This window comes from Polistes dominula, unplaced genomic scaffold (assembly GCF_049000335.1).
Source record: "Polistes dominula isolate Pdom_NZ unplaced genomic scaffold, Pdom_raw_medaka contig_16, whole genome shotgun sequence".
NCBI lineage: Eukaryota > Metazoa > Arthropoda > Insecta > Hymenoptera > Vespidae > Polistes > Polistes dominula.
Window position 1 is genome coordinate 1,944,245 of NW_028301040.1, and position 26,755 is coordinate 1,970,999.

General features: G+C 30.8%; 6 protein-coding genes across 7 annotated transcripts in view; 5 read left to right on the forward strand and 1 right to left on the reverse strand.

The window, feature by feature from the left end:
- Window positions 1-1,758: 1,758 nt before the first annotated feature.
- Window positions 1,759-4,442, forward strand: Hex70c (hexamerin 70c). Its single transcript, XM_015322459.2, has 6 exons — window positions 1,759-2,031; window positions 2,178-2,508; window positions 2,591-3,003; window positions 3,080-3,396; window positions 3,470-3,825; window positions 3,926-4,442. Exons 1-6 carry the CDS (start codon window positions 1,810-1,812, stop codon window positions 4,333-4,335), a joined length of 2,049 nt encoding a protein of 682 aa, XP_015177945.2. The 5' UTR covers window positions 1,759-1,809; the 3' UTR covers window positions 4,336-4,442.
- Window positions 4,443-6,485: 2,043 nt separating this feature from the next.
- On the forward strand, window positions 6,486-9,155 carry HEX70b (hexamerin 70b). Its single transcript, XM_015322458.2, has 5 exons — window positions 6,486-6,765; window positions 6,899-7,648; window positions 7,731-8,047; window positions 8,132-8,487; window positions 8,571-9,155. Exons 1-5 carry the CDS (start codon window positions 6,559-6,561, stop codon window positions 8,978-8,980), a joined length of 2,040 nt encoding a protein of 679 aa, XP_015177944.2. The 5' UTR covers window positions 6,486-6,558; the 3' UTR covers window positions 8,981-9,155.
- A 1,335-nt stretch (window positions 9,156-10,490) lies between these two features.
- Window positions 10,491-13,411, forward strand: Hex70a (hexamerin 70a). Its single transcript, XM_015322456.2, has 6 exons — window positions 10,491-10,780; window positions 10,996-11,332; window positions 11,547-11,956; window positions 12,056-12,372; window positions 12,462-12,814; window positions 12,880-13,411. Exons 1-6 carry the CDS (start codon window positions 10,562-10,564, stop codon window positions 13,275-13,277), a joined length of 2,034 nt encoding a protein of 677 aa, XP_015177942.1. The 5' UTR covers window positions 10,491-10,561; the 3' UTR covers window positions 13,278-13,411.
- Window positions 13,412-13,728: 317 nt separating this feature from the next.
- Window positions 13,729-14,996, forward strand: MagR (Iron-sulfur cluster assembly 1 homolog MagR). Its single transcript, XM_015322457.2, has 3 exons — window positions 13,729-13,881; window positions 14,210-14,263; window positions 14,488-14,996. The coding sequence occupies exons 1-3, from the start codon at window positions 13,771-13,773 to the stop codon at window positions 14,740-14,742; spliced, it is 420 nt and encodes a 139-aa protein (XP_015177943.2). The 5' UTR covers window positions 13,729-13,770; the 3' UTR covers window positions 14,743-14,996.
- A 138-nt stretch (window positions 14,997-15,134) lies between these two features.
- Window positions 15,135-21,313, forward strand: l(2)41Ab (lethal (2) 41Ab). Its single transcript, XM_015322454.2, is given in 9 exon segments — window positions 15,135-15,836; window positions 16,063-16,432; window positions 16,435-16,684; window positions 16,776-17,019; window positions 17,091-17,501; window positions 17,761-18,282; window positions 18,361-18,651; window positions 18,724-18,882; window positions 19,210-21,313. Coding segments are annotated over 9 exon segments (2,709 nt in total). The 5' UTR covers window positions 15,135-15,602; the 3' UTR covers window positions 19,438-21,313.
- Window positions 20,780-26,755, reverse strand: part of LOC107067182 (uncharacterized) — a 108,209-nt gene continuing 102,233 nt past the window's right edge. For both annotated transcript variants that reach the window (XM_015322452.2, XM_015322451.2), the window contains exons 4-5: window positions 24,050-24,193; window positions 20,780-23,580 (exon numbers count right to left, since the gene is read on the reverse strand). In XM_015322452.2, coding sequence (XP_015177938.1) covers window positions 23,418-23,580; window positions 24,050-24,193 — 307 coding nt within the window. In that variant the 3' untranslated portion in view covers window positions 20,780-23,417. The remainder of the gene's footprint in view (window positions 23,581-24,049; window positions 24,194-26,755) is intronic.

The window sequence follows — 26,755 nt, forward strand, 5'->3', positions numbered from 1 at the left end:
GGATATTTTTATTTATATATAAATTGTAATAATTATTTTTTGTAGGACTCATGGCTTCGTATTTTTCTTTATGTCAGTAATTACGTATGTACAATTCCTCTATCCAAACAAGATCGCGAAGAAATAACACGAAATATTATTCAAATGCATAAAATAACTTTTCCCAATTATGATGGTGATTATTTGCGAGATAATGAAAAATATTTTCAAAAAGGTAACATTGTTTTCGATTTTACGAATCTTTATGTATTATTCAAAAATTTGCAAATACAAATTTTTGTACATTCTTACAATAAAATAATATTTAACGATAATTTTACTTTTATTTTATTCGTAGAATATCCTAATTTACAAAATGAGACGATAATTTCTCAAAAATTTCGAAGACAAAGAAAATTGTTCGAAGAAAAAGAAGAAATAGAATATTGTTTGAATTAAAAATGTACGAGAATGTATCCATACATATTCTAACAAATAATTTTTCCATATCTTATTTTTCTTATTATTAATAATCTTGTGAAATGATAAATGTGCAATAAATCAAGTTATGAAGTGTCAATTTAATCACTCATTATAATTTAAATGAGGGTTAATGAGGTGTAGATAGTTCCCACTCCATCCATTTTTTTTCTCTCCCTTTTCGTTTTCTTTTCATATAATTATAACGATTAATGATAAATAAAAGATTATGACATAATCTATATTTTTTGCAAAAGATGTAAACAGGCACATGTACGTACAATTTAAAAAAGATAATCGATGATTATTCGTATTTGTATAATATCAAGGCCAGAAAAAAATATTGCATAATTAATTAATATTATCAAATTTGTTTTTTTTTTTTTTTGAACATATAATAATTTTGCATATTTGAAAAAAGAAAATATTAATTTTAGAGACACCAGAGACACGAAAAACTATCTTCAACTAAATATAAAATGATTATAAAGAAAATATTAAAATTCATTTCATGAAATTTTGATGATGACAAATAATTTATCGAGCATGTAACAGAGATAAAAATAACATCTGTAAAAAGGAAGAATTGAAAAAGTGAACAAGAGAAAAGAATTCAATACTCGAAATTCGAAATAGTCTTTTTTTTCTCCGTAATTGACATTTTAGAATAATCTACTTAATTCTAGTAAATTTATTAGCAATGAGATAATATTATAGCGATGACTTTAAGAGAAATGGAATTTTTCCAGTTTGGAATTTTTCTGTTTTTTTTTTCTTTTTTTTTTTGTAATCGTTTTTTATTTATAATGTATTGGATTCATTCTAACAACTTTATCTATAACAAATTTCTTTAGATTTTTCTAGTTAACGAAATGATACATAAGAATAATGCAATTCTTGATATATATGAGACTTTACTATATAAATATAATATAATGAAATTTATAAAAAATTAATATGTGAAGTAAGAAAACAAAAATTACGATATTTATCTAAAGATTTCCGAAAATATTTCAATCATAACAAATATTTATCGTATAAAGAGAAAATATATTTATTTCGTCAAACTATTTACGACACATCATTTCAATTAAATGGACATTTTAAATATCACAATAAAGTACTTTTCAACTGAAAAACATGTATGATTTGTTTTTGTAATGTTGTTTAGCCATAAAACGATTGATTCAATCATCTTGACGAACGATGAACATTTCAGGTCACAGGTTACAATGATTACAACGAAAAACCACCGGTATAAAAGCGAGGTCTCGTATACTGATGAAGCATCGTTCTCCCTAACACAGTTGGGGTAAAGATCTTAGTCAAAAGGCTAGAAATTATAGAAAGATGTTGCTGAAGGAAGTGCTCTTCCTAGTCTTGGCGGCATTATGTCTGTCAAATGCCGTCAGTATTAAAAGTCACACTGCTGACATGGATTTCATTCACAAGCAAAAGAAGATCTATGAATTGCTGTTCTACGTGCAACAAAACGTACTGACCGATACTGAATTTTACAATGTTGGACGCAACTATGAAATCGAGAACAACGTGGACATGTACACAGACAAGGTAATATAATCCATCATATTTCATTTTTACATGAACACTAAAAACCTAAGATCAATTGGATGTATCAAACATTTCTTTAATTGATTTTATTTTACATTTATTATTTCAACATTTTCATCTTATAATATGATCATTTTGATTTGCAGAATATCGTCAAAGAGTTTGTATATTATTACAAACATGGCATGCTTAGCCGTGATGCTGTTTTTTCCCCATTCCACGAAGAGCAACGTAACGAAATGATCCTATTGTTTAAACTTTTCTACTACGCTAAAGATTTCCAAACCTTCTACAAAACCGCTGCATGGGCACGTCTTAATTTGAATCCCGAAGTTTTCTCGTATGCTTTCTATGTTGCCATTTTCTATAGGCCCGACTGCAAATACATATATCCCATGCCACCCTATGAATCCAATCCTAGCTATTTCTTCGACTCTAGTGTTATCCAGGAAGCACACCGCATTAAAATGACACACGGTACGAACATCGAATAATTCTTTTTCAATTATTGTTCGTTTAAAAAATCTCTTTTATTTCTTCATTATTTGTCTATTTATAGGTTTAACTCCTACTGGTAATACGGATCACACTGACACTTACATAATCTACAATAATTACACTGACAGATCCTACTACGATGAAGATTATAAATTAGATTATTTCATGGAAGATTTTGGCTTGAACAGCTATTATTACTACTTCCGTCAAATTTTCCCATTCTGGTTGAACAGCAAGGAATATAACATTCCTCAGGAATTCCGTGGTATTTTCTACCTGTATATCCATCAGCAACTGATCGCTCGTTATTATTTGGAACGTTTGTCAAATGGCTTGGGTGAGATCGAAGATTTTAACTTCCAGAAAGCATTCTATCCAGGATTCTATTCTTCCATAATGTTCCGTAATGGTGTTGTAATGCCTCAACGCAAGAGTTACTATAACATACCTTATTACAAAAACTATTACTTAAAGGTCAGTGGAATGCAATAGGAAAAGTAGTGTTACAACAATAATGGATATACTTATTTTTATTTCAATTCCTTTATAGGACATTGATATTCTGGAATATCGTATTATAAACGCCATTGATTCCGGACTAGTTATGGACCACAGTGGCAAGTTCGTGAACATCTACACACCTGAAGGTTTGAACATTCTCGGTAATCTGATCGAAGGTAACTCCGATACCTGTAACTCACGTTACTACGGAATGTATGAATCGTTGGTAAGAAATGTTTTTGGATACGACTTCGACTATGCGAACAAAAACAAGTTCGTACCAAGTGCTATGCAACTCTACAGTACTAACATGAGAGATCCTGCTTTCTATCGTCTCTTTAACAAAATCAGCAACTTTGTATACAGGTGAGCATAACAAATAGATGCATCCCAATCGTGTTAGAATTTATAATCTAATTTAATATATGTGTATCTTCAGATACAAAGAAAATCTACCAGTCTACTCTCAAAACGAACTCAACTTCCCTGGTGTCAAGATCGAATCCGTCAACATGGACAAACTCTGGACCTACTTTGACTACTGCGATGCAACAATCAATAATGCCGTCTTCTTTGATAGCTTCAAAGAAGGATTATCCCTGCGCATCAAGGCTCGTCGTTATTGCCTCAATTACAAACCATTTACATATCATTTAGGCGTAAATTCTGACAAAGATACTAAAGCAATGGTTAAGATCTTCCTTGGACCCGCATTCGATAGCATGGGTGAAGATTTAAGTTACCTTCGCAAATACTATAAATACTTCGTAGAACTGGATCAATTCATTGTAACGCGTAAGTAAAAATAATTAATATTTCAGCAAACGTTTATGTGAACACAACAACAATGTTTCAACAAACAATAATCGTTTCTCTTTACTACTTCTTTTTGCAGTTAAACCTGGTATGAACAATATTGAACGTAAGAGCAGTGAATCTGTTTACACGATGCCAGACATGATGTCCAGCGATTCATTCTACAAGAAACTTCAAAAGGCTGCCAGTGGTGGCGAACCATTTACTTATTACGAAAAACTCTATGCATTCCCTGAACGCCTAACTCTTCCCAAGGGTACACCCGAGGGTATGAAATTCAAATTGTTCTTCTACCTGACTCCATACGACGAATCGAAAGTAGTGAAAATCGAACTACCGATCTTCGGCAAACTCTACTACGATGGCAAACCATGCGGCTTCCCTCTTGACAGACCAATGTACACATACAAATTCTTTACTCCCAACATGTACTTCAAGGACGTTTACATCTACAACACGAAGGATGCTGAAAAGTTCTCACACTATTAAGACTTAATGACAATTAAATCAATGGTTACTATTTCGTACCACCATGCGACTGTTAGTTTATAGACAAATTCTGAAAATAAATGTTAAATAAATTAAATATTCCTAAATTGTCATTTTATTATATACATTCTATATGATTTTTCTCCTTATTAATACATTATTAAAAATATGTTTTATAGATATAAAATTTAAAAGAAGAATTGCTACTAAAGTAAGTCGATCATAGTCGAAAACAAAATTTCAACAAACAAATTCAACTTATTATTAAAAACAGAAGGTCATGGTTCCTTTTTGAATGTGTCAAATGTCAAGATTTTAGCAGATAGATAATGACACATTTTTTCGAAAAATAGTCGATCATATATATATATATATGTCATGAAATTGGTTACCTCTGTTTTAGAAGAAATAACTTGATTTATTAAATAAATAATAGTAATAATAATATAGATGTAAACACTTTATTAATTATATTATTATCAATATTTAAACGTCTATTAATTATCTTATTATTAAATATTAGCATTTTAACGTTTTTATAATGAGCATGCATTTTAAAATTATCAGAATTGATTCTATAATATAAATTATATTATATATATATATATAGATATTAGATTACGTTTTTACTGAGCATGCATTTTAAAATGATCCGAATTGATTCTATAATATTATTATTATTATCTCCTAGAAATGTTTATTTTAACAGAGAAAATAAAATTGAATTAATTAACATTTAATTTTACCATATAAAAAACGAGTGTAATTAATAATGTATAAATATTACGAGATAATTTCTCTCAGCGAATCATTTATATAATATTTCATTAATTTTTATATTCAACTAATATTATATAAGAGTTATACACACACACACACACACACACACGATGTAGTATAATACATGAGCGGGTTGAAAAATTTTATATCTAACATGGAAACACATTTTTATTTCTCGACATAGTTTCAAAATTTTTAAACAAGAATAAATTCAAAACTTTTCAACAAACTCTAGTGTTGTATACTTTTTACTATAAATGCATTTATATATAATATTATTATATGTGCTCTTATAAGTTTATAAAATTAAAAGTAATAAATTTATATGTACATGAAAATTATAACACTTTTAGCAATATATTTATTATTTTATTTAATTATTTTACGTTTAGATTTAAACCAAAATTTATATTATTATTGCAACTGTTTTCTGATTAAAAAATAATAACTTTTGATTTTAAAATTCTAAAGAGAGATTAATTAGAATTAACTTACGTCTCATTTAAACAGTTTTTTTTTTTAAAGATAGCAGTAAACATTATAAGATAATATGTCAGAGAAAAAATATAAAAAAAAAAAAAGAAATAAAAATAAAATAAGAAAGATAAGGAAAAATATAAAGTTAATTATGTTATTAATGTACTTATATAATAGTATGCTTACAAATGCATCAAGATAGCATATCAAATTAGAGATTCGATGTTATATTTTCTTCATTCTTTTTATATTTTACTTTTTAATATAAATATAATATACTTTTATGAATATTGTTTTTTTAATTTTCAATTCATTATGCTATTAATTTAAATAAATACATCATCATATTATACTTCATTTAAAGTATTGTAAGATCATTCTTGACTATACCTATATTTATAATAATAATAGATTTATAATAGAAACATAATTATTCTATATTTTTAATAATGGAATATTTTTCTTAAATTTGTTTTTTACTTTTATAAAATATAATATTCCCTCTCTTAACGTACAAATCGATAAAATCAACTTGGATTTTGATACACTTTCTGGAATATTTCACAAGAAACGAATTAATGAGATAATCGGTATATCGGGAGGTCTCGGTTATATTGTATGTCAAAGGGTAATTAAGATTATACTTCTATTTAACTCAACATATTCCTATTTTTTCTTTCTTTAATATTGGTGATCCACAAATAAAAAAAATTGTTTATTTTATATAACTATAGAGATTATTTATTAATAAATATCACCTAATCATCTGCTCATGTATTTTGTCTTAATCCAAAGTCAGGGGGTTGTCAACAGGTCAAAACTGATATTAAACATAATTTAGGGTATATAAGAGACAATTAGCAATAGTGGATTACGTTTCATCTTCGACAAGGAATCACGAACGGATCGTACTTACGGCTTTGGAAAAGAAATTTCAATAGGGTAAGAGGGAAAGGTGATAAGAAAATGAAGGTAGCACTATTATTCTTGGGAGCGTTTTGCTTAACAAGCGCTTACCAAGTTCATACCGCTGACAAAGCGTATCTAATAAAACAAAAAAATGTCTACGAGCTATTTTGGCACGTTGATCAACCAACGAATTATCACCCGGAACTCTATCAAACGGCTCGCTCGTACAGCATTGCAGACCACGTTGACTCCTACACTGACAAGGTAATTCTATCTTTGAAATATTTAACAATGAAGAACAATTTTATTACTATTTATAAAATTATTTGAAAGAAATATTATTTCCTTAGCTGTCTGTTAACATCGTTAACTGATTTTTTTATTTGCTTTTTTAAAGACTGTAGTAGAAGAATTCCTTCAACGTTGGAATCATGGAATGCTACCACGAGGAAGAGTCTTCTCCGCCATGTATCCTCAACTTCAAGAGGAAGCTGTTAGCTTCTTCAACCTTTTATATACTGCTAAAGATTTTGAAACCTTCTATAACACTGCAGTATGGGGACGATTCAATATGAACGAGCAAATGTACGTTTACGCTCTTACCGTTGCTGTTCTCCATCGTGACGACACCAAATACATGCGTGTTCCACCTGTGTACGAAGTTATGCCACACTTATACTACAACTCAGATGTCTTACAAAAGGTATACCATCTTGGAGTAGGTGAAACAACCGTCAAGAAAACTGCAGGTGGTACTGAATATTACATGATTCCCGTTAACTACACTGGTTGGTACCTTCAAAGAAATGATGAATCAGAACAAAAATTGAGCTATTTCACCGAAGATGTTGGTCTTGGACAATACTATTTCATGGTTAATCACGATTTCCCTTCCTGGATGAACAGTGTTCAATACAAATTACCTACTAACGTTCGAGGTGAAATGTACTTACAAGGGCACAAACAATTACTGGCCCGTTACTATTTGGAAAGATTGTCAAATGACATGGGTGAAGTTGAATACGTTGATTACTACAAACCAATTCCTACTGGATACTACCCAACAATGCACTTTAGCAATGGACTCCCATACCCTCAGCGTGAAAATTATGCTATGGTACCACTTAACAAGCATCAATATGTACAGGTACGTGAGAATATCATTACTTTATAAAGTAACAAATTAACCTAATTATTTCACTTACACAATTAAACTTTCAAATTTCTAGAAAGCTCAACAGATTGAAACCCGTATTGCCAATGCCATTGATTCTGGCTATGTCGAAGATGTTAACGGTCAACGTGTCAATATCTATACTAAGGAAGGTTCTAATATTCTTGGAAACATCATTCAAGGAAACGCTGATACAATAAATCCAAAATACTACGGACATTATGACTGGCTTAATAGAAAAATCTTTGGATTCAGCTTGGAACCAGCTTCTAAATACCAAGTTGGACCTAGTGCATTAGAAGTCTACAGTTCAAGTACAAGAGATCCCGTCTTCTACAGCATGTACAAGAACATCGTCAATTACTACTTAAAGTTCGTATTTAAATAATACGATATATAATAAAAATAATCATTTTATATATAACATAGTATTAATGAGATAATTGTTTGTTTTAGTTACAAAAAGAACATGCCTAGTTATACAAATGAAGAACTCGCTTTCCCTGGTGTTAAAGTTGAATCTGTTGCTGTGGACAAATTGATGACGTTCTTTGACCATTTCGAATCTTTACTCAGCAATGCTGCTGCGGTAAAAAATCATAAAGACGCTCAATCCATGCTGATCAAGGCACGTCAATATCGTCTCAATCATAAGCCTTTCACTTACCATATTACTGTCGTAAACAGCGATACTAGAGTAAAAGGTGTAGTACGTGTATTCCTTGGACCCAAATATAATGTACATGGTCAAGAATTAGACATCAGCGAAAATTACATGAACTTTATTCAATTAGACCAATGGGTAGTCGATCGTAAGTATATTAATTATCGTTCGATCTTTAATTTCATTTCTTAAAGTAAACAAAATATCAATTAATTTTTATTTGAATTACAGTTAAAGTTGGTACCAACAAGATTGAACGCAACAGTCATGAATCGTCCTACGTTGTCCCTGATGATGTTCCTAGTGATGTTCTCTACAAGAAAATGCTTAAGGCCATCGAAGGAGCAGAAACTTATACCTACACCACGAAACCTTATGGATTCCCAGATCGTCTAATGCTACCTAAGGGCAAGAAAGAAGGCATGCCATTCAAACTCTTTGTACATATCTCTCCTTATGATGAAACCAAAACACACCAAGTTGAATCATCAATCTGGGGAACTTACACCACGGATGGACGTCCGATGGGTTATCCACTGGACAAACCAGTTAAAGCATACAACTTTAATTTACCTAATTTGTTCTTCAAGGATGTTGTTATCTTCCATAAGCAACTTGAAGAATTGAATACTACCGGTTAAAACATTCTTAAACTTGTTTGAATGTTTTATCAAAAAAATACACAAAAGAGAATTCAAGAAAAAGACTGCAGAGTTCATCGCTAAAAGTACATAAAATATTTATCTTCGTTAACTTCTTATACAGAACATCACAATGTTTTAAATAAAATGTTTCACTTATAATTGACACCTTAAATTTCGTGAAAATATTATTTTTTTTTTTTACCTCTACACTAATCCTATTAAATAATAAATCAGAAGACGATTTAAAACATACATACATACATACATACATACATACATACTTGTAGTTCATTAGCAGATTGAGAAAAAACCGGATCCATAAAAGATGCGAGGTCATAATTAACAAAAAGTTCATACAAATGATTAAGCATAGGTCAAGCTTTTATCGAAACTTGAAGAATAAATACGCGATAATGGTGGTAGGTATGTCATTATTCCGTACAATTATAATCGATTTTTTTATTATTGCGAATAAATACATTGATAAAATTATAACAAGCTCAGTTAATTACATATTTTAATGATTTATTTTTCAAGCCCAGATGTTCAACCAGTCTATCCCTTGTTTTGTCCTTTTCATTAATTCTTCCGTTACAAATCATATTAATCGTGTAATAGAGTAAACTATATTATAATTGCATAACTAATAATAACTTTAACAATGATATTTCATATGTTTATGTTAAATTAAATAATCTGTCTATAAAAAATATTAATACGATTATAATATGTTTTCTAACTAATAAAGATCAATTTATCAAGAGAATTGTTTATATCGCGACATTTGCAAAATAGAAATTTCAAGATTAAACTTATGTCAGAAGTCAACTGGATATCAGCATACTTTTCTTGATAATATATTCACGCGTTCGTTTTAATCTCAGGTTGACTCCATTATCTTAATAACCATCAATTTAATTTTAGCCTGCAGATATGTTTTTATGCATTGAATGTATCTTCATTTAATGAATAAATTAAATGTAGATTACAAATATGTAAATTATTTTTCTTTATTATTTATCGTTAAAGTTGATCACATTTAATAGATTTATTTTCTATAAGTGGTATTTTGCTTTTGAATAATTATAAAATCCTTTAAACAACTTAAAATTTAGAAAGAAGCTTGTCTGCACTTATATTTCACTTTATTTTATTTATAAATAATTCTATGATAAATTTTCTTTTTAAATTTAACAATACTAGTTTAAAAAAAAAAAAAGATACGATTTTTTAATATAAATATTCTTCTTTGATTTTCATTTAAAAAATAACGTAAAAAGAATAAATTAGTATTAGTTTAATAGATAATACGCGCGATAGTATGCAAAATAAAAAAAAAGGTATAAATAATTACACCATTAAAAGATCTCAACTGGAGTAATCACTGGTAAACATGACCGTTAATACCCTGTATCATTTTTGTACGTTCTTCCTTGCAAAATATATGAGTCGCCCTTATGACCTGAGCCATGTTGATTAGGAAGTGATGATACTATAAATATGGATGGATTCTGTTGTTGTGCATAGAATTGGTGGAGGAAAGACAGCTGGTCACTCTGAAAGTCTGTTAAACTAATCATGTACAGGAACTTGGTAGTTCTGGCCGTCCTGGCCTTCTGCCTTGTCTCTGCTGAATATTACACTGTTCAAACGGCTGACAAAGTGTTTTTATTAAAACAAAAGAAGATATACAACCTTTTGTATCACATTTCACAACCAGACATCGTCAATCCTGATTTATATACTGAAGGTCAACAATATAGTATTGAAGCCAACATCGATTCCTATACCAATCAAGTATGTAATTGATTTTAAAAAATAAAATCATATTTATACTATATTTTATATGTTATGAAATCAGAATAATTATGATAGATATATTGTGAAGTTTTTATAATCTAACATATTATAAAAATATACAATTAAATAATTGGAAACAAATTAATGATTTTGCAATTATATGAATTTATTGATTATATATAATGATAAATATAATTATGAAATATTTTTAGGATGCTGTGAAAGAGTTCCTATATCTATACAAACATGGAATGCTACCACGTGGCAACGTTTTCTCAGTCTATTATCCTAAAGTCCTAAAAGAATCGATAGCTTTGTTCCGTTTGTTCTATTATGCCAAAGATTTTGATGTCTTCTACAAAACAGCATTGTGGGCTCGCATATATATAAATGAAGGCCAATTTGCTTATGCTCTTTACAATGCTGTCATTCGACGTCCAGATACTGTTTATATTCAACTTCCACCTCTCTATGAGATGTATCCTTATGCATTTTTCAATTCTGAAGTTCTTCAAAAGGCAAATCACGCAAAGGTCTTTGGTAAACTAGGTAAGAAAAACAGATCTTTGAAATAACGTTATTTAGAATTTTGGGGAAAAAAAACTGGTTTTGTTAAAAAAATAAAAAATAACATACGTGAAAGTTTATTATTATGTAGATAATAATAAATTTCAAATTTGATTAAATTAACACAAGTTTTTAGATCAAATTTATAATTTATTGTCAGAGCATAAAGAATATATTTTTATTAATAATATTTCAGATTCGCAAAAGTCACTTGGATATGACACATACATTATCCCAGCGAACTATTCTGGCTGGTATTACAAACAAGAATATGATGGAGAGAGCAAACTAAATTATTTCACTGAAGATATTGGTTTGAACTTGTATTACTTCTACTTCAGACAACAATACCCCTTCTGGCTGAAAAGCGAAGAATTTGAATTCCCGGTTTATCGTGGGGAAGAATATTTGTACGGACACAAACAAATTATGGCACGTTACCACTTAGAACGTTTATCAAACGGTCTTGAGAAGGTAGAAGATTTTGACTGGTCCCAAGAATTCTATCCTGGATATTATCCAACCTTGACTTATCACAACGGCCTGCCATTCGTACAACGTCCACGCTGGAGTACGTTCCCATTTTACAAATACAAATATATCAAGGTATCTACCATTCAGTTTATACAAAATATACTATTTCCATGTAATTATATTTGTATAATAGATTAAAATTTGGGTGGGTCATTTTTCTATTATTTTCAGGATGTACGCGAGATGGAATCACGTATCACTGGTGCCATTGATTCTGGTTTTGTCTGGGATAAAAATGCCAAAATGGTCAATATTAATAGTCCAAATGGTATTAATATTCTTGGAAATTTAATTGAAGGTAATGCGGATTCATTCAACTACGATTTCTACGGAAGCTTAGACTATTATGCTAGAAAGATTCTTGGATATAACGTGGAACCTGCAACACCGTACCAAATTATACCAAGCGCTCTTGAAGATTATGCTACATCTTTAAGAGATCCAGCTTTCTATCGGCTCTACAAGAGGATCATCTATTATTACTACAGGTATTGTTTGTTAATAAATATGTCATATCACATTAAAACATTACATTCATTATTTACATTAACAACATTATTTTAATGGATTTTGATAGATACAAAGTACGTCAGGAGCCTTATACTAAGGATATGGTTGTTTTCCCAAGTTTCAAAGTTGAATCCTTTGCTGTGGACAAATTGTCAACTTACTTTGATCAATTTGATACATCCCTTAACAACGGTTTGGTGGTTGAGAGCCAAAAAGAAGCTGAGAGTTACGTTATCAAAGCAAGACAATATCGTCTCAATCACAAACCATTCAATTTCCATATAACCATTAATTCTGAAAAAAGTGCCAAAGTAGCTATTCGCATTTTCCTCGGACCTAAATATGATGCACGTCATAGATTACTTAACTTTGAAGAAAACTTCAAATATTTCTATCAGATTGACAACTGGATACTTGATTGTAAGTATTACAATTTATATACTGATTTTATTTTACTTTTACTAATGTGATAATTATTTTTACAGTAAATGCCGGTATAAACAAAATCGACAGAAGCAGCAAAGACTGTTACTACTTATCTCCTGATCCGGAACCTGGTGAAGTTTTCTACAAGAAGATCGAAAAGGCTTTGGATGGCTCAGAAACCCTTAAATACAACGAAAGAGTTTATGGATTCCCAGAAAGGTTGCTTCTCCCTAAAGGAAAACCAGAAGGTTTCCCATTACGTATGTTTATCTATGTCAGCCCAGTATTAGATGAACCTAAAATTTACTCGTCTCGAATCTTCGGTGATTACAAATTTGACGATAAACCTGCTGGATTCCCCTTGGATAAACCAACCGTTAATTTCCACTATGACGGATCTAACATGTTATTGAAAGATGTTTTCGTTTTCCACAAGGATGAAACTGAAAAGTTTTAACAAAATAATTATTTGATTTATCATTTACGTAATTCATTACAAAAATGTTAATTTTTATTAGTGCATATATGCGTAATATATACTTTCATTTTTCACGCTAAATAAAATCTTATTTTATGAAACTGTAAAAATAATTTATTTAAATTTATACACCTTATCATTTAAACAATTTTAAAAACATGTATCAATGTTATAATATTATTATAATATATATATATATATATGTGTGTCAGTCACTCGTGACGGACGCGACTTAAACGTAAAGTTGAACGTCAGTCATCGGCTGACTGACACTAAACGGAAAGTTAAGGCCGCGTCAGTCACGGATGACTGACACATTCAACTGTTTTATCAATACACAGTAACGCCTGTGGCCTGATAGGTTGATTTTCCTAAGAATTTGCGTGACGCTCAACGTGTTAACAATAAAAGTGTATCACTGCGCCATCTTACAAATGTAAAGTAGTTCATAAACTTTTTACTATTTCATATTATGAACAAACTACAGTGTATTTTACAAATGGCGTCATCCATGATGGCTGCCGCCACTGTTCGAGCTGTCAAAGGACGAAAAATTCTTTCTACGAGAGCTGCTTTGACATTAGTTAGTATTTAAACAATTAAAAATTTATTATCTTGTTTCTAAATATAATATATATGCAATTATGTTTCGAAAATTTTTTCTTTTATAAATGAAGTACAATATAACCTATAATTTTTATTATTTTAGTATTATTATGAAGATAATAAAAACAAATATGATTGTGCACAAATCATTATTAATTTTTATAATAATAATTCATAATTGCTAAAAAAAAAATGTTTCTATCATTTGACAGTACAATATATGTCAAAATACAGTAATGCCTATTTTAAGAAACAAGTTAGTATTATATATAGAATAATTAAATCTATATATTTACTTATTTCAGACACCTAATGCTGTTAAGAAAATTAAGGAAATTTTGGAAAATAAATCAGAATATGTAAGTACATATTTAGTGACTTTTATGTATGTCATATAATTATTACATAACATAGTATATTAGAATAATACTACATTAGTAAAATCTAAATTCACAATATAATAAAATATATATATATATATATATATTTAAATATTTTACATTGCGAAATAGAATGTTATTATAATTATTCTCAATTGTTAGTAGTTTTTAAAGAGCTTCCTTTCATGTGTTAATACTTACAGATTGGTCTTAAAGTTGGTGTAAAACAAAGAGGTTGCAATGGACTGAGTTATACATTAGATTATGCTAAAGAAAAAAGCAAGCTAGATGAAGAGGTGGTACAAGATGGAGTTCGTATAATAATAGATAAAAAAGCTCAACTATCGCTTCTTGGAACGGAAATGGATTATATTGAAAACAAACTAAGTTCTGAGTTTGTGTTTAACAATCCAAATATTAAAGGGACATGTGGATGTGGTGAAAGTTTTTCAGTATAGTCAATATTAGTGCTATATATATATATAGTAGTCATTTTAAATTGTTTATTTAATAGTAAAATATATTGATTTAATTAAATAACTATTAAATTTTTGAGAAATATAATCATTAGGGTATGTACTCAATTTAAAATGTTGTTTAAATTGTATATTTATTTTATTGTTTGACTGACGAACGAAGATAATTGTCCTCGATTTTAGTTATGAAGTAATATAAATTATTTTATGTTCAAATAAATCTATAATATTGTTTATTTATAAAGCTTTTCTTTAACTTAGAGTTTGATATTACTTTACATATGTGTGTAGACTACCACTTATCATAGTCAACCAATTTTAGGTTATGTATCCTTATGTATATATGTAAAACTAATCTTTTTTACTCGTTTAAGTAAAATTAATATAAAATAATGTAAATATAAATAGAGATGAATATTCTATAGAAATAAAAATATACATTTAAAACTATAATAATGTAGTAATATTCTATCTTGTAATGAACTCTGAATTGTATAAAATCTTATAGTACTTTTTCCTTTATACTTACATATATCTGATTCTTTTCTTTGAATGTATACTTATATTTAAGTCGGATTTTTCAATACATGCATTTATTTGGCTATTACTTTTATAATACCATAACTCGTGACCGTCATGTTTCATAATAAATAATCATTTGAATTAATCTATTCATGAGTTATTGATTTATAAGCATGTACATACATTATACGTTACTATAGTAACTCACACAATCTATTTGATCATCATAAAATATTAGATACATACCTAGTACTTTGAAGTTTTTTGTAGAGTTAGTGGATCTTTTATTTTGATTAAGCTAGCCTATTAAATATTGCACAATGTGTGAGACAGAAGTACAGAACCTATCATCATCCCTTAAATATGATTCATCTACATTTAATCAAATAGAGAATTCAAAGAAGCTATCCAAATCATTTTGGTTAGGCAAAGCCTCTGTACAGGCTCCAAATGTTATAGATCCGGATGACGCATTGATGAAAAGATTTCAAAGTGCACTAAAGGAACATCTTCTTCGCCTAAATAATAAACTTTCAGAAGAAATACTTGATCTTGTAAGAAGAATATTAATGTACAGTATGTTTTTACTTTACCCCCCTATAAAATTACAAATGCTTTAGTAATTTTTTATTTTCATTCACCAATTTGGTTGTTACATTTTATTTTCTGTTTTTCCTAATTTAGTTCTTGTTAACTTGTCAACAGTTCTTTCTACAAAATTATTTTTGTTTTTTTTTTTGATTAATTAATAGTAGTCTGATAAGAATAATAATATTTTAGGAAGCAATTGTAAAATCTATCAAAAAGAAACATGAAGAAGAAAGTCTACAACTTTATTATGCACAACAAGAAATTATGCAACAAGAAAATACTATTGAAGAATACAAAAATACGTTGATGAAACTGACATCTTTGCGAGAAGAAAAAAATCAGAAAGTTAATGATATCAAAGAATTGCATAAAAAAGCAAAGGAGAAGATGCAGGAGGAAAAAGACAAAGAAGATAAACTTTTGCGTGATTTGCAAAAAATGACCGCCTTACAAAATCAATTTGCCAATTGGGAAGAAGAAATGAAACAATGTTTAATGATTTCTAAGAAAACATGCCAAAAAGATGCAATTCTTCAGCAAGAATTAATTAATGAGAAACAAAAAAAGATTGCATTTTATTTAAACTTAGAGAAGAAGTTTGGAGATTGGAAGAAGAAATAACCAATGTTAATGAACAAGTACAACTAAAAATTAAAGAAAAAATAGCAACAAGTCAATTAGTTGCAGATGCAAATGCAGATTTAGAAGCTTTGCATAGAGAACATACAAATTTAAGTAATGCATGGAATGGAGTTGTGTTAAATATTAGTAAACGTGATAAAATATATGATCAATTAACAGAAGAACGCCAGTAAGTTAATGAGATAATATATAGAATCTTTGTTAATTAATTATAAATAAAATCATTAATATAATATTATTTCTATTTATAAATTTTGTAGAAAAATGCATGATTCCTTCAATACATTGCAAACAGAAATAGAAAAATTAAAAAAAGAAACGCTTAAAGAATCCGAAAATAATGAAAATTTAACATCATTACAATCAAGAGTGGAAGATGATTTAGCAGTTATCACAAAAATGGTTTCAACTGGAATTGAAAAAATCAATAATCTTGAATCTGAATTAATTAGAATTACTAAATTTGGGGAACAAACTCTGAATGAATATAATTTTGCGAATGCTGTATGTATATTCGTATTTTCAGTACTTGAAATATCATTGATTTTAATAATAACTTATAGATATTTCTTTAGGAATATCAAAATTATTTAAATAAAGAAGAACAAATCGATAAAGAATTAGCTAAATTAATGAATTGGAAAATGGAACAAGAGAATCTTATTTTTGAGAAATTAAAAGAAAAAATTACACACGACAAAGCAGCGCGTTATTTAAATAAACTTTTAATGAATACTAAGAAGATGATACAGGAACAGGAACTTTTAGTTGTTCAAGTAGAAAATTCATATGGAAAGAATTTATTAGAAATGGCGAGATTAAATACTTCAATAGAAAATGAAAAAATCGAATATCAAGAACTCTCGTTAAGAAATAATGAAAAGGAAAAGGAAATAAATGAATTGCAAAAAGAAATAAAAAAATCTGACGTAACAATTGAAAGAAAACAAATGAAAGTTATTAGTTTAAACAAAATGATTGATCAGGTATGTTTTCTTAACTCTTGTACCGTTGTTGAGATGCCTATAGATGCTTTTAACATTAGCTCATAGTATACTGTTGGTATTTATAATGCATACATATATTTGATCACCTAGACTGTTAACGTATTTGTAAAATGTGCATAGGAAGATAAAACTTTACTGTCAAAGTATATTCTTATCTATACAAATTTATTACAGTAAAAGGATTAAAACAATTTTATAATTACACTATATAAAAGTTGAATAATATTTTTTACTGTAGATTTTAGAGAGTAAAGGTGGTGAAGAAATCAGTCCGCAAGATTTAAAAATACTTACTTTAGAAAAAAATATTCAAGAGACCGAACAGAACAATCAAAGAGCACAACAATTTTGGTTACGCCAGCAAGGATACATGGTTACATTGAGTCAGCAAAGAGATGAGCAACTTCAGCAGCTTAATCTTCTTAACAAAGAGGTTACGATAATGAAGCAGAAAAATTTGAAGATACAATATCAGTTAGAAAAATTTGAGAAGGAAGATGCAAACATGAATAAAACAATAAATTTGTTGCATCAGAAACTTTTGCAATTAAATACAAATCTTGTTGTTCAAAAGGAGCTTAGGGAAGAATTAGAAGATAAAAATTGTATTAAGAAGAATGAATATTTGACGTCATTGGAAAATGCAGAGTTTGATCTTATAAAATTACAAAGAGATTTACAAGTATTAATAAATGAGAAAGCAACTTTAAATGAAGAACTAAGTACAGCACAGAGAGAAAGCTTATCTTGGGAGAAAAAAGTAATTTGTATAATATTATATTATTCAGCGATGCTACAAATTTGTATTGATTTATCTTGATATTTTCTTTTTCTTCAGGTTCAAATAATGCAAGAGACAAGTAAAGAAATAAAAAGTGAACGCAGTAGTGGTGGTGATATAGCAGTAATGAAAAGTGAAATTCACAGAATGGAAATGCGTCTTTCACACTTGAAAAGAGCCCAAGAAAAATTAATTAACGATATGGAGTTTTGTGTAGGAAGACGAGATGTTATTTTGAATAAAGTTATGGGCAAATTGAAGAAAAATCCTAAGGAACAACAAAATCAAAAAATAGTCTTTACCAAACGTATTAAAGAGCAGAAATTAAAAATAAAACAAATTTTAAAGGTGCTTTTTTTTATTAGATTAAAACTGTTTTAAAATCGATTAATTTTGATTTCATCTTATTATTGCTTTTAGGAAATGAAACAAATAGAATCTAATATATTACAAATGGAAGAAAAAATGAAAGAAATGGTAAAAGAATTAGATGAAAAAAGACAAGCACTAAAGGTGATTGAAGATACTATTCCTGACATAGATCAAGAAATCATGAAAATGGATATGCTTAAAAGTTATGTAAGTTAAATCAAAGATATGCAATTTTTTATTAAACGAAAAATGATTTTTTTCTAGGCTACGCCATTACGTAATGGCTTCTTGCTAAATAATGTCTAAGGATAAATAATTATTAAAGAAGATTTTTTTTTTTAATTTAAATTGACGTTACAATGTGCAAATATCTTTAATTCGTATTTGTAGATGAATTTGTATTCTTGTCATTTAGTATTAGCTTATTCTTTTGCTTTGATACACTAATATCGTTAATGCACCTTGCTATAGAAAAGAAGAATTTACAAATGAAGTTTTTATCGTTTTATAAGTATAATTTATAATTATTTTCAGAAATTAAAATCATTAGTGTTTAAACAACGTAAAGTAAAATTGCTTCAAGACATTAAATCCGGTCGTTACAAAATGCTTTTTAAGAATGAAGCGTTATTGAACGATGAATTACAAAACGAACGAATTCTTCACAGCTATTTAGTAGATGTGATGGAGCAAACAAAGCTGGATTTTCCACTTTTGAAAAATAGTATACATAAAATAATATTGACATTACAAATATTGTAATAAAATAAATTTCATTCGATTAATGCAATAACTCAAATCTTTACTTCAAACTTTTTGTCAACTATCGTTTAAAAAAACATTTCAATGAAATTTTTTGAAAAAAAAAAAAAGAAAAAAACGATATTATTACCTTCAATTCGTAGAATTTATTATATTTTTTTTTTTCATCGTTGTAAAAGCTGAAAAGAGAGAAGATGATAAGATGCGGTAATAATTAATAAGCCACATTCTCAATACATTTTTTTTTTCTAAAAAGTTGTATTTTTATTAATTAATAAACGTGTTCGTATGTGTGTCCGAGTCTTTCCGTGTAATAGTATTTTACAAGAGGCTTGCGAAACCGCATTAAAGATGTCCGGTCCCGGTTTTTAAGAAAAAATCGAGATAAATCAAATAACAAAATTAACTAAACGCAAAAGATCGTCGCCGATCTGTGCGCGCGTTCGCCGAAGAAAAACTGAGGACGTGTCCTGTCGAAGTTTCAACTTCAGATACTGTGGTGCGCGTCCCCCGTTTCCATTATATTTACACACATTGCCTCGAGATCCAAGAATGCCGCCTATTATTAAATGACAAAATAAATACTATTATTATAATAATAATATATATTATTGAAATTATACATAATGCAAATATTATATATAATATAAATATATATATATATATATATAATATACATATCATTACTATAATTATTACAATTTATATATTATTATTATTATAATAATAATAATTATTACTTATTGCAGAATTCGAGGATGCAGTTCGAGCATTATTTATTCCAGGAATCGAGGAATGTCGACCCTTCTGGCGCATTTCGAACCTTTTCTTATTGCTGTCTTTTTAAACGCGGACCTACGAGTCAAATAAGCGCGCGAAACATACGATCGATCCGCGAGACGTTTAAATAATAGCTGTCAATATGTTGAACATATGTTGAATTTGCTTAAACAATTAGCAAAACTCAGTAATAACACATTTCAAATAGATAATAAATTGCGATCTTAGAAAATTAATAAAAGCAAGAAGAAATACATTGAACAAAATGGTAAAAAGAAAAAAAAATGAAAAAATCAAGAAACTATAAATCATGTTGAAACATGTAATTTGTTAATATTAAAAATAAAAAATTCATAGCACGTCATCGCGCGGATGATAGGTTCGTTGGGTTCGCGCGGTGGACTCGTCGTCGTCGTCGCTTATTCTTTTGTCAATAGTAAATACATAACCATTTATATCACACAAACTTTTAACAATATACAAAATGGTACCCTATGTACAAGATTAAATTACACGATCCATCGGCGCGGCACTTCTTCCTCTCAATTTTTTTCTTGCACTCTCTCTCTCTCTCTCTCTCTGTCTTTTGCGCGCGCTCTCGCTCTCTTTACAAATCAATTTGCTGAGTGTTGGATGATTTAAAAGTTTAGATCCAGCGACCGATGACATATTTAACAGAAAGAAAAGTGCATTGCTTGGTCTGAAAATCGGTCGTTAGATCAACGCGCAGAACAATTATTTAATTATCTCTTTCTCTCTATCTCTCTCTCTCTCTCTCTCTTTCTCTCCTTCGCTCCAAAGATTGCCGCGTCGCTTTCTCCAAAAGTCCTACCTACGAGCCCTTAATATTTATTTTTTGTTTTAAGTACGCAGAGCTCTTGAGACAAAAGTTCGCTAATAACGGAACGAGTAAACGTATAACGATCGAGGTGTTTTTTTATTTTCTCTTATCCTTTCCATTATGGTACAGTTTACATCAAAAACTTGTGTCTTTAGTTTCAATATCGAGAGCTTCGAATTGGCTCGTCATCGGTGTCGCATTTTAGCTTCTCCCTCGTCTGTTCATCACGTAAAACAGAATTGGAAGGGATAAAAGCCTGTCCAACATTCGAGAAACGACATTGGCTACGTGCGGTTTATAGATTATATCGCAACGTGTTATAAGATTATACATTTATGTTACATTTATTGCGGATGATCGTAACCCTGTCGCTTGAAAAAAACAAAAAAACAAAAAAAACAAAAACAGTTTCTTCATGTCGTGCATCCCCCTTTTTTTATTCTTGCGCCTCGTAATTCAATTCGAGTTTCAAAAATGTGCGCGTCTCTCCTATAGAAAATAAAAACGATGTTCGTTTTTTTCTTATTTTTTTTTTATTTATTTTCTTTCTTTCTTTCTTTTTGTTTTTTTTTTTCGCAATGTATCTCATAGTCAGTGATCGAAGAAATATACGAAAGCTCGCAAAATGTCATAGATCGATGCTGATGCAAATTTCAAATTGCTTCATGCGTGACCCCCATCTTTTTATTTTTATTTTTCTCTCTCTCTCTCTCTCTCTCTCCCTCTCTTTCTCCTTTCTCTCTTTCTTTCTTACTCTGAAACACACATACATGCAAGACTTTGACATGATTCATTCACGGGAGAAGAAAGGGGATCCATACATTTACATCTTTCTACATTCACAGCCGTTATTCGAAGGCAGCAATTGGCTGTAAAAGAAAGCGTTTCTACTTGTCGTCGATGTGACCATGTGCAGAAGATACGTATTTCTGATTCTTGAGAGAAATTCGCGTTTATATAACCACTATGAATGTAGTGTGTACCACTCGTGCATTCCTCGTTCAATGAATTAAATCGATAATCTTCGTTAATAAAAGAAAAAAAATAAAATAATTTTATTCGCGTAACGCGAATGGAGTTCCGTTCAATTATTATGAGTAAAAGAAATAAAAAAAGAAAGAAAGGGAGGACAGAACAAAGATGGGGAAAGGATGAGACAGAGAGAGAGAGAGAGAGAGAGAGAAAGAGAGAAAGAGAGAGAAAGAGAGAATAAATGACGAGAAGCAAGACAACGTAGTAACCATCGAGGAAGATTAAAATGACGGTTTCAATCGTTTAAGAGTCTTAACGTTGGTACGGGGTTTCACCTTGCAGCAAGAGACACCATTAACGATCACGGGAACAAGGAACGCTTAACGAGTTTACGGAACGTGCTGCTCGGCGAGACGAAAGGACTGATAATTTTGAAAGAAAAATAATTTTCTAAGAGTCGAGGTATTTGAAATGGGTCGCTCGTTTGAATCGCCCAAGTTTCTTTATTGACGTTCATCGTGCATCCCTTCTTTGAGAATTTTCTGTCGTCTGCTGCTCTTCTGTGCGTTTCGATTTCTCGGAGGAACATAACTTGAAAGCTTAGATCGAAAAGGAAAGAGCATCATCCTTTTGACTCGTACACGTACACCGCCGAACATCGATTGAAGGAGCAGAATAAAGAAGACAAGAAAGCAGACGTGTTGGTTGAGCGAAGAGAAAAATCGACGGCGACTCGTCCTCCACGCGTGCACGAAAAGTTTGGCGTTTCTACTTTTTTTCGAGATCGAACGAAAAAGCAACATGGCAACTAGCGGCCAGTAGAATTTAGTTTCCGACGCACTTGCGACGATCGAAAGATCCATAACATAGTATATATATATATATATATATATATTTATGTATATATACGTACACGTTGATTTTCAATCGTCTTACAAAACGCACATTCTACTCCCGATGCGAACACGCATCACGCACGCCATCTTTTATTGACGACATTTTCTTACAACGAGAGAGGAGGACGTGATCTCCGAGAGAGAGACGCATGCTGGAGACGGGCCTGGCAGAATACCACCAGGTCGAAGGGGTCTGTTCAGTCACAAGGATCCTGCGCCCACGGCGGCCACTCTTGATAGCTGCCGGAGGATGGTTGTTGCATGTGCGTCGTTTGTTGAGCCGCCAGACCCGGATGCACGAGGCTCATCTGATGGTGTTCGTGATGATGGTGGTGATGATGATGATGGTAGTGCTGATGACCCGGCGGAGGCGGCGAATAGGGATCCCCTTCTACGGCAACGTCCGCAACGTCGACCTGCGTTGGTACGACAACGGGCGTCGCTTGTGGAGAGGGTTGAACCTTCTTCGGGCGACCGACCGGGTTGCCGCCTCATTCGCGGCTCCTTCGAGGCCGACCGACCTTACCTTTCCTTACAGGTGCACCACCGTTTCCTGCTGCTGCTGCTGCTGCAGTCGCTGCAGCGACGCTCGATGATTTCAATATCTTGTGCCAGTCCGTTTCACAAACCGGTGAACCGGACAATAGATAGTACCTGAAAAATTACATCAACGTTACTTCTATGTTAGAATACTTAATGAACATTTTTATTGAAAAGTCTGAGATAACTTAGAACAATTGATCTGACCAAAATCTGAATTACAGGATAATCGAAAATATTAGAAAAATAATTTTCATTTTCAATTGGTAAAGATCGCCTTGAATGTTGTAAAAAACAAAAAAGGGTGATGGAATTTACGATACACGAGTAGTGTGTACGAGGAAATACTCTGTGTAGGCCGTGTCTCTTTACGGATCTAGAATCCGGGATTATGGTTACAGCGTATCGGTGTTGTTCGGATATTCAAAGGATTAGTTCTATGCAGCAAGCTCGAATAGCCGAATAGTTTGATTACCGGAATGTACTATCGCTTTTAGCTTTTTTTTTGTTCTACCTAATGGACAGGCTAATTTGTAGTCCTTCCTATCTGAAATAAAGCAACAACAATGGCTTCCTATCTCACCTGTCGCCCGAAACAAGCTGTCCACCACATTTGCTGCAGGTGAAGCACTTTAGATGAAACACCGATCCACCCGCCCTCATGACCATTTCATTGGCAGGTATCGGATTGCCACAACCTGTACAGGCACCACTACTGCCAAATATTCTGAAACAACGAAAAAATAATATTGTAAATTGTTAATGTCATTATGATCGACAATAAGTTTTGTTCTTTTCTTTTCATTTAATTCTTAATCAAGTATTAAAAATTTCAGTCGTGTCGTTGCAAAAAAATAAAACATGTCAGAGACAACATTAGTTTTATTATTTTCATGTAATGCTGAAAGTTATGTTTAATTGGTTCGATCATTTCAATTAAGTTGAATTTGCTATAATTAAAGACGTAGTTTTCCAAGAATTACTTGACTTGATAAACACATTCTCGGGATAATGTTCACAGATAGAAGAACAGATTCCGAAGATCGGTGTGTATCGTAGTGTACGCTTGGTTGCATCGTCGACAAATCCTGATAGTAGAGGAATCGAACGAGGAAACGGGCGCCCAATTAGAGCGAACCAGGGAGCCCCGGGGATGACGTTCTTCGAGCCGTCTCAGCGCAAGTCGACGATAAATATGACGCGTTTCCAATTAAATCTTGCGCCAGTCTCGCCGCGTACAAACACTTTCTAACTAAATGAGGTTAGGCTAGCGACGGCTGCTGCTGTATACCTCATGCAGAATTCTCTGTATGCAGGTATACATGTATACGTATACATAGTAGGATATATATTATATATATATATATACATGTTCTTTATCTTTTTCTTTCTTTTTTCCATCATTCTCTTGACTGTCTCGCTCTTAAACGTGTCGTAGGTCGTCCCTTTCTAGTGTTCTTCTATCGCTCTCTTTTTTACTCCCATCTACGTTTCTCCCTTTCATTCTGTTTCTCTTTCTCTCTCTCTCTCTCTCTTTCTATCTTCCTCTCTCTTTCGTTCTTTCTTTCTTTTTTCTTTCTTTCTATCGTTTCCTCGCCAGTCCTCTCGTCCTATCTCTCGGCAGGGCAAACGAGCACATCGATATAATAAGGTGTTGTAAATGCGCCTTTTAATTGGCAGTCTGGCCAGATAACTCCGGGACTGGAGTGCACGGCGCGTTTCTATCGGCGTGCAGCACGGTTCTCGTACGAAGTAACGGTCCTGAGTAGATAACGACTCCGTTCTCTTCTTATCCTCCTACCAACAAGTACCCAACCATTTTCTTTCTCTCTCTCTCTCTCTCTCTCTTTTCTCTCTTCATCTTCGCTTTCTATATATTTCCTACGTTTATACGTTTAATGCTAGAACAGTTAGGCCAGAGAACGGAAAATCAATTTTCAAGTTGCACATCAATCTAGTAGAGATTTCTTCTAAAGATTACGATAATAAACGCATATATACACGTATATTCAATGATTTTCTTTAATGGATAGTTCGAAAGATGATTTCAATCATTTTTATATATAAACGTATTTTTTTTTTTTTTTTTTTTTTAATTAAAATAAAATCTAACACCCCGATGTGTCTAAGGAAAAAAAGATAATACTCGTCGCTTTCGAGTATTTGCTAATCCAGTCTGTTCGTCATTATATCGTAAATTGCGAGACTGGATAAAGGAGGCAGATGAAACCTTTTCGTTGAATCGTCTTGTTTCATGTTACCTGGAAAGAGAGAGAGAAAGAGAGAGAGAGAGAGAGAGAAAGAGATAACGCTGTCGCTTTTCCTTTAATATTGAGTTCTAATGAAACATGGGACAATAAACAATAGATCTTAGGAAAGCAATCATTTTTCATTCTAATCTCGTGTCATCAATAACTCTCATGTTTCAGTCGCTTTATTTACCGCTATTCTTAATTTAGATAATGGAAACAGGTTGTCAATTGGTACTGGACGTTTGCATAGATCTATGATGTTTGTCAGTTTACGAGATGAATATGTTAACATTGTGTATGGAAGGAAGTGAATGTACAATTAGTATAAGATGTATGTGACGTATGTTTTCAGTATGTAAAACACTTACGAAAGCGTTTACTTGATGTTCTTTATTAATGTAAATTGTTAGGTGAATATTATTAAAGTCAATTAGATACATGTTATACATATATATATCTTAGATGTGCGTCTCTTTCTGAATAATTATTCAATCGTAATAATAAAGCTAATTAATATTAATATTATTATATATGGCATGCGTGTTTCTCTTTAATTAATTAATGAGAGAACAGACTGAATGATCTCATGGGAGTTTTGAGAATAATGGTTAAGTACAAAGTTATTTGCGAATATACTTTATTTCATTTTATAATGAGATTTGTGTTAATGCAGACTATATTCATTTCTACATAATTAAAATGAAAATTCTGCTTATCAGTCTACTATTTGCTTATTATTGTGAAGACAAGAAAAAAAAAGAAAAAAGAAAAAAGAAAAAGAAAAAAAAAGGCTGAAATATTTTTTAACGACATTAAGACCACATTTCTGAAGGATTACTATAATTTTTCGGTTAGACTCTAAGCAAACGGTTGATCGTTAAAATTACATTTTTATTAAATGAAAGATATTAAATGCCAATTAAATTGACACGGGAATATTTCTCAGACAAGTTCCTATCGTAAAGTATTGTTAAAATGTTGTTGTAAAGAAAAAAAGAAAAAAAGAAAAAAAAATGTATTTTATGATCGGTATGAAT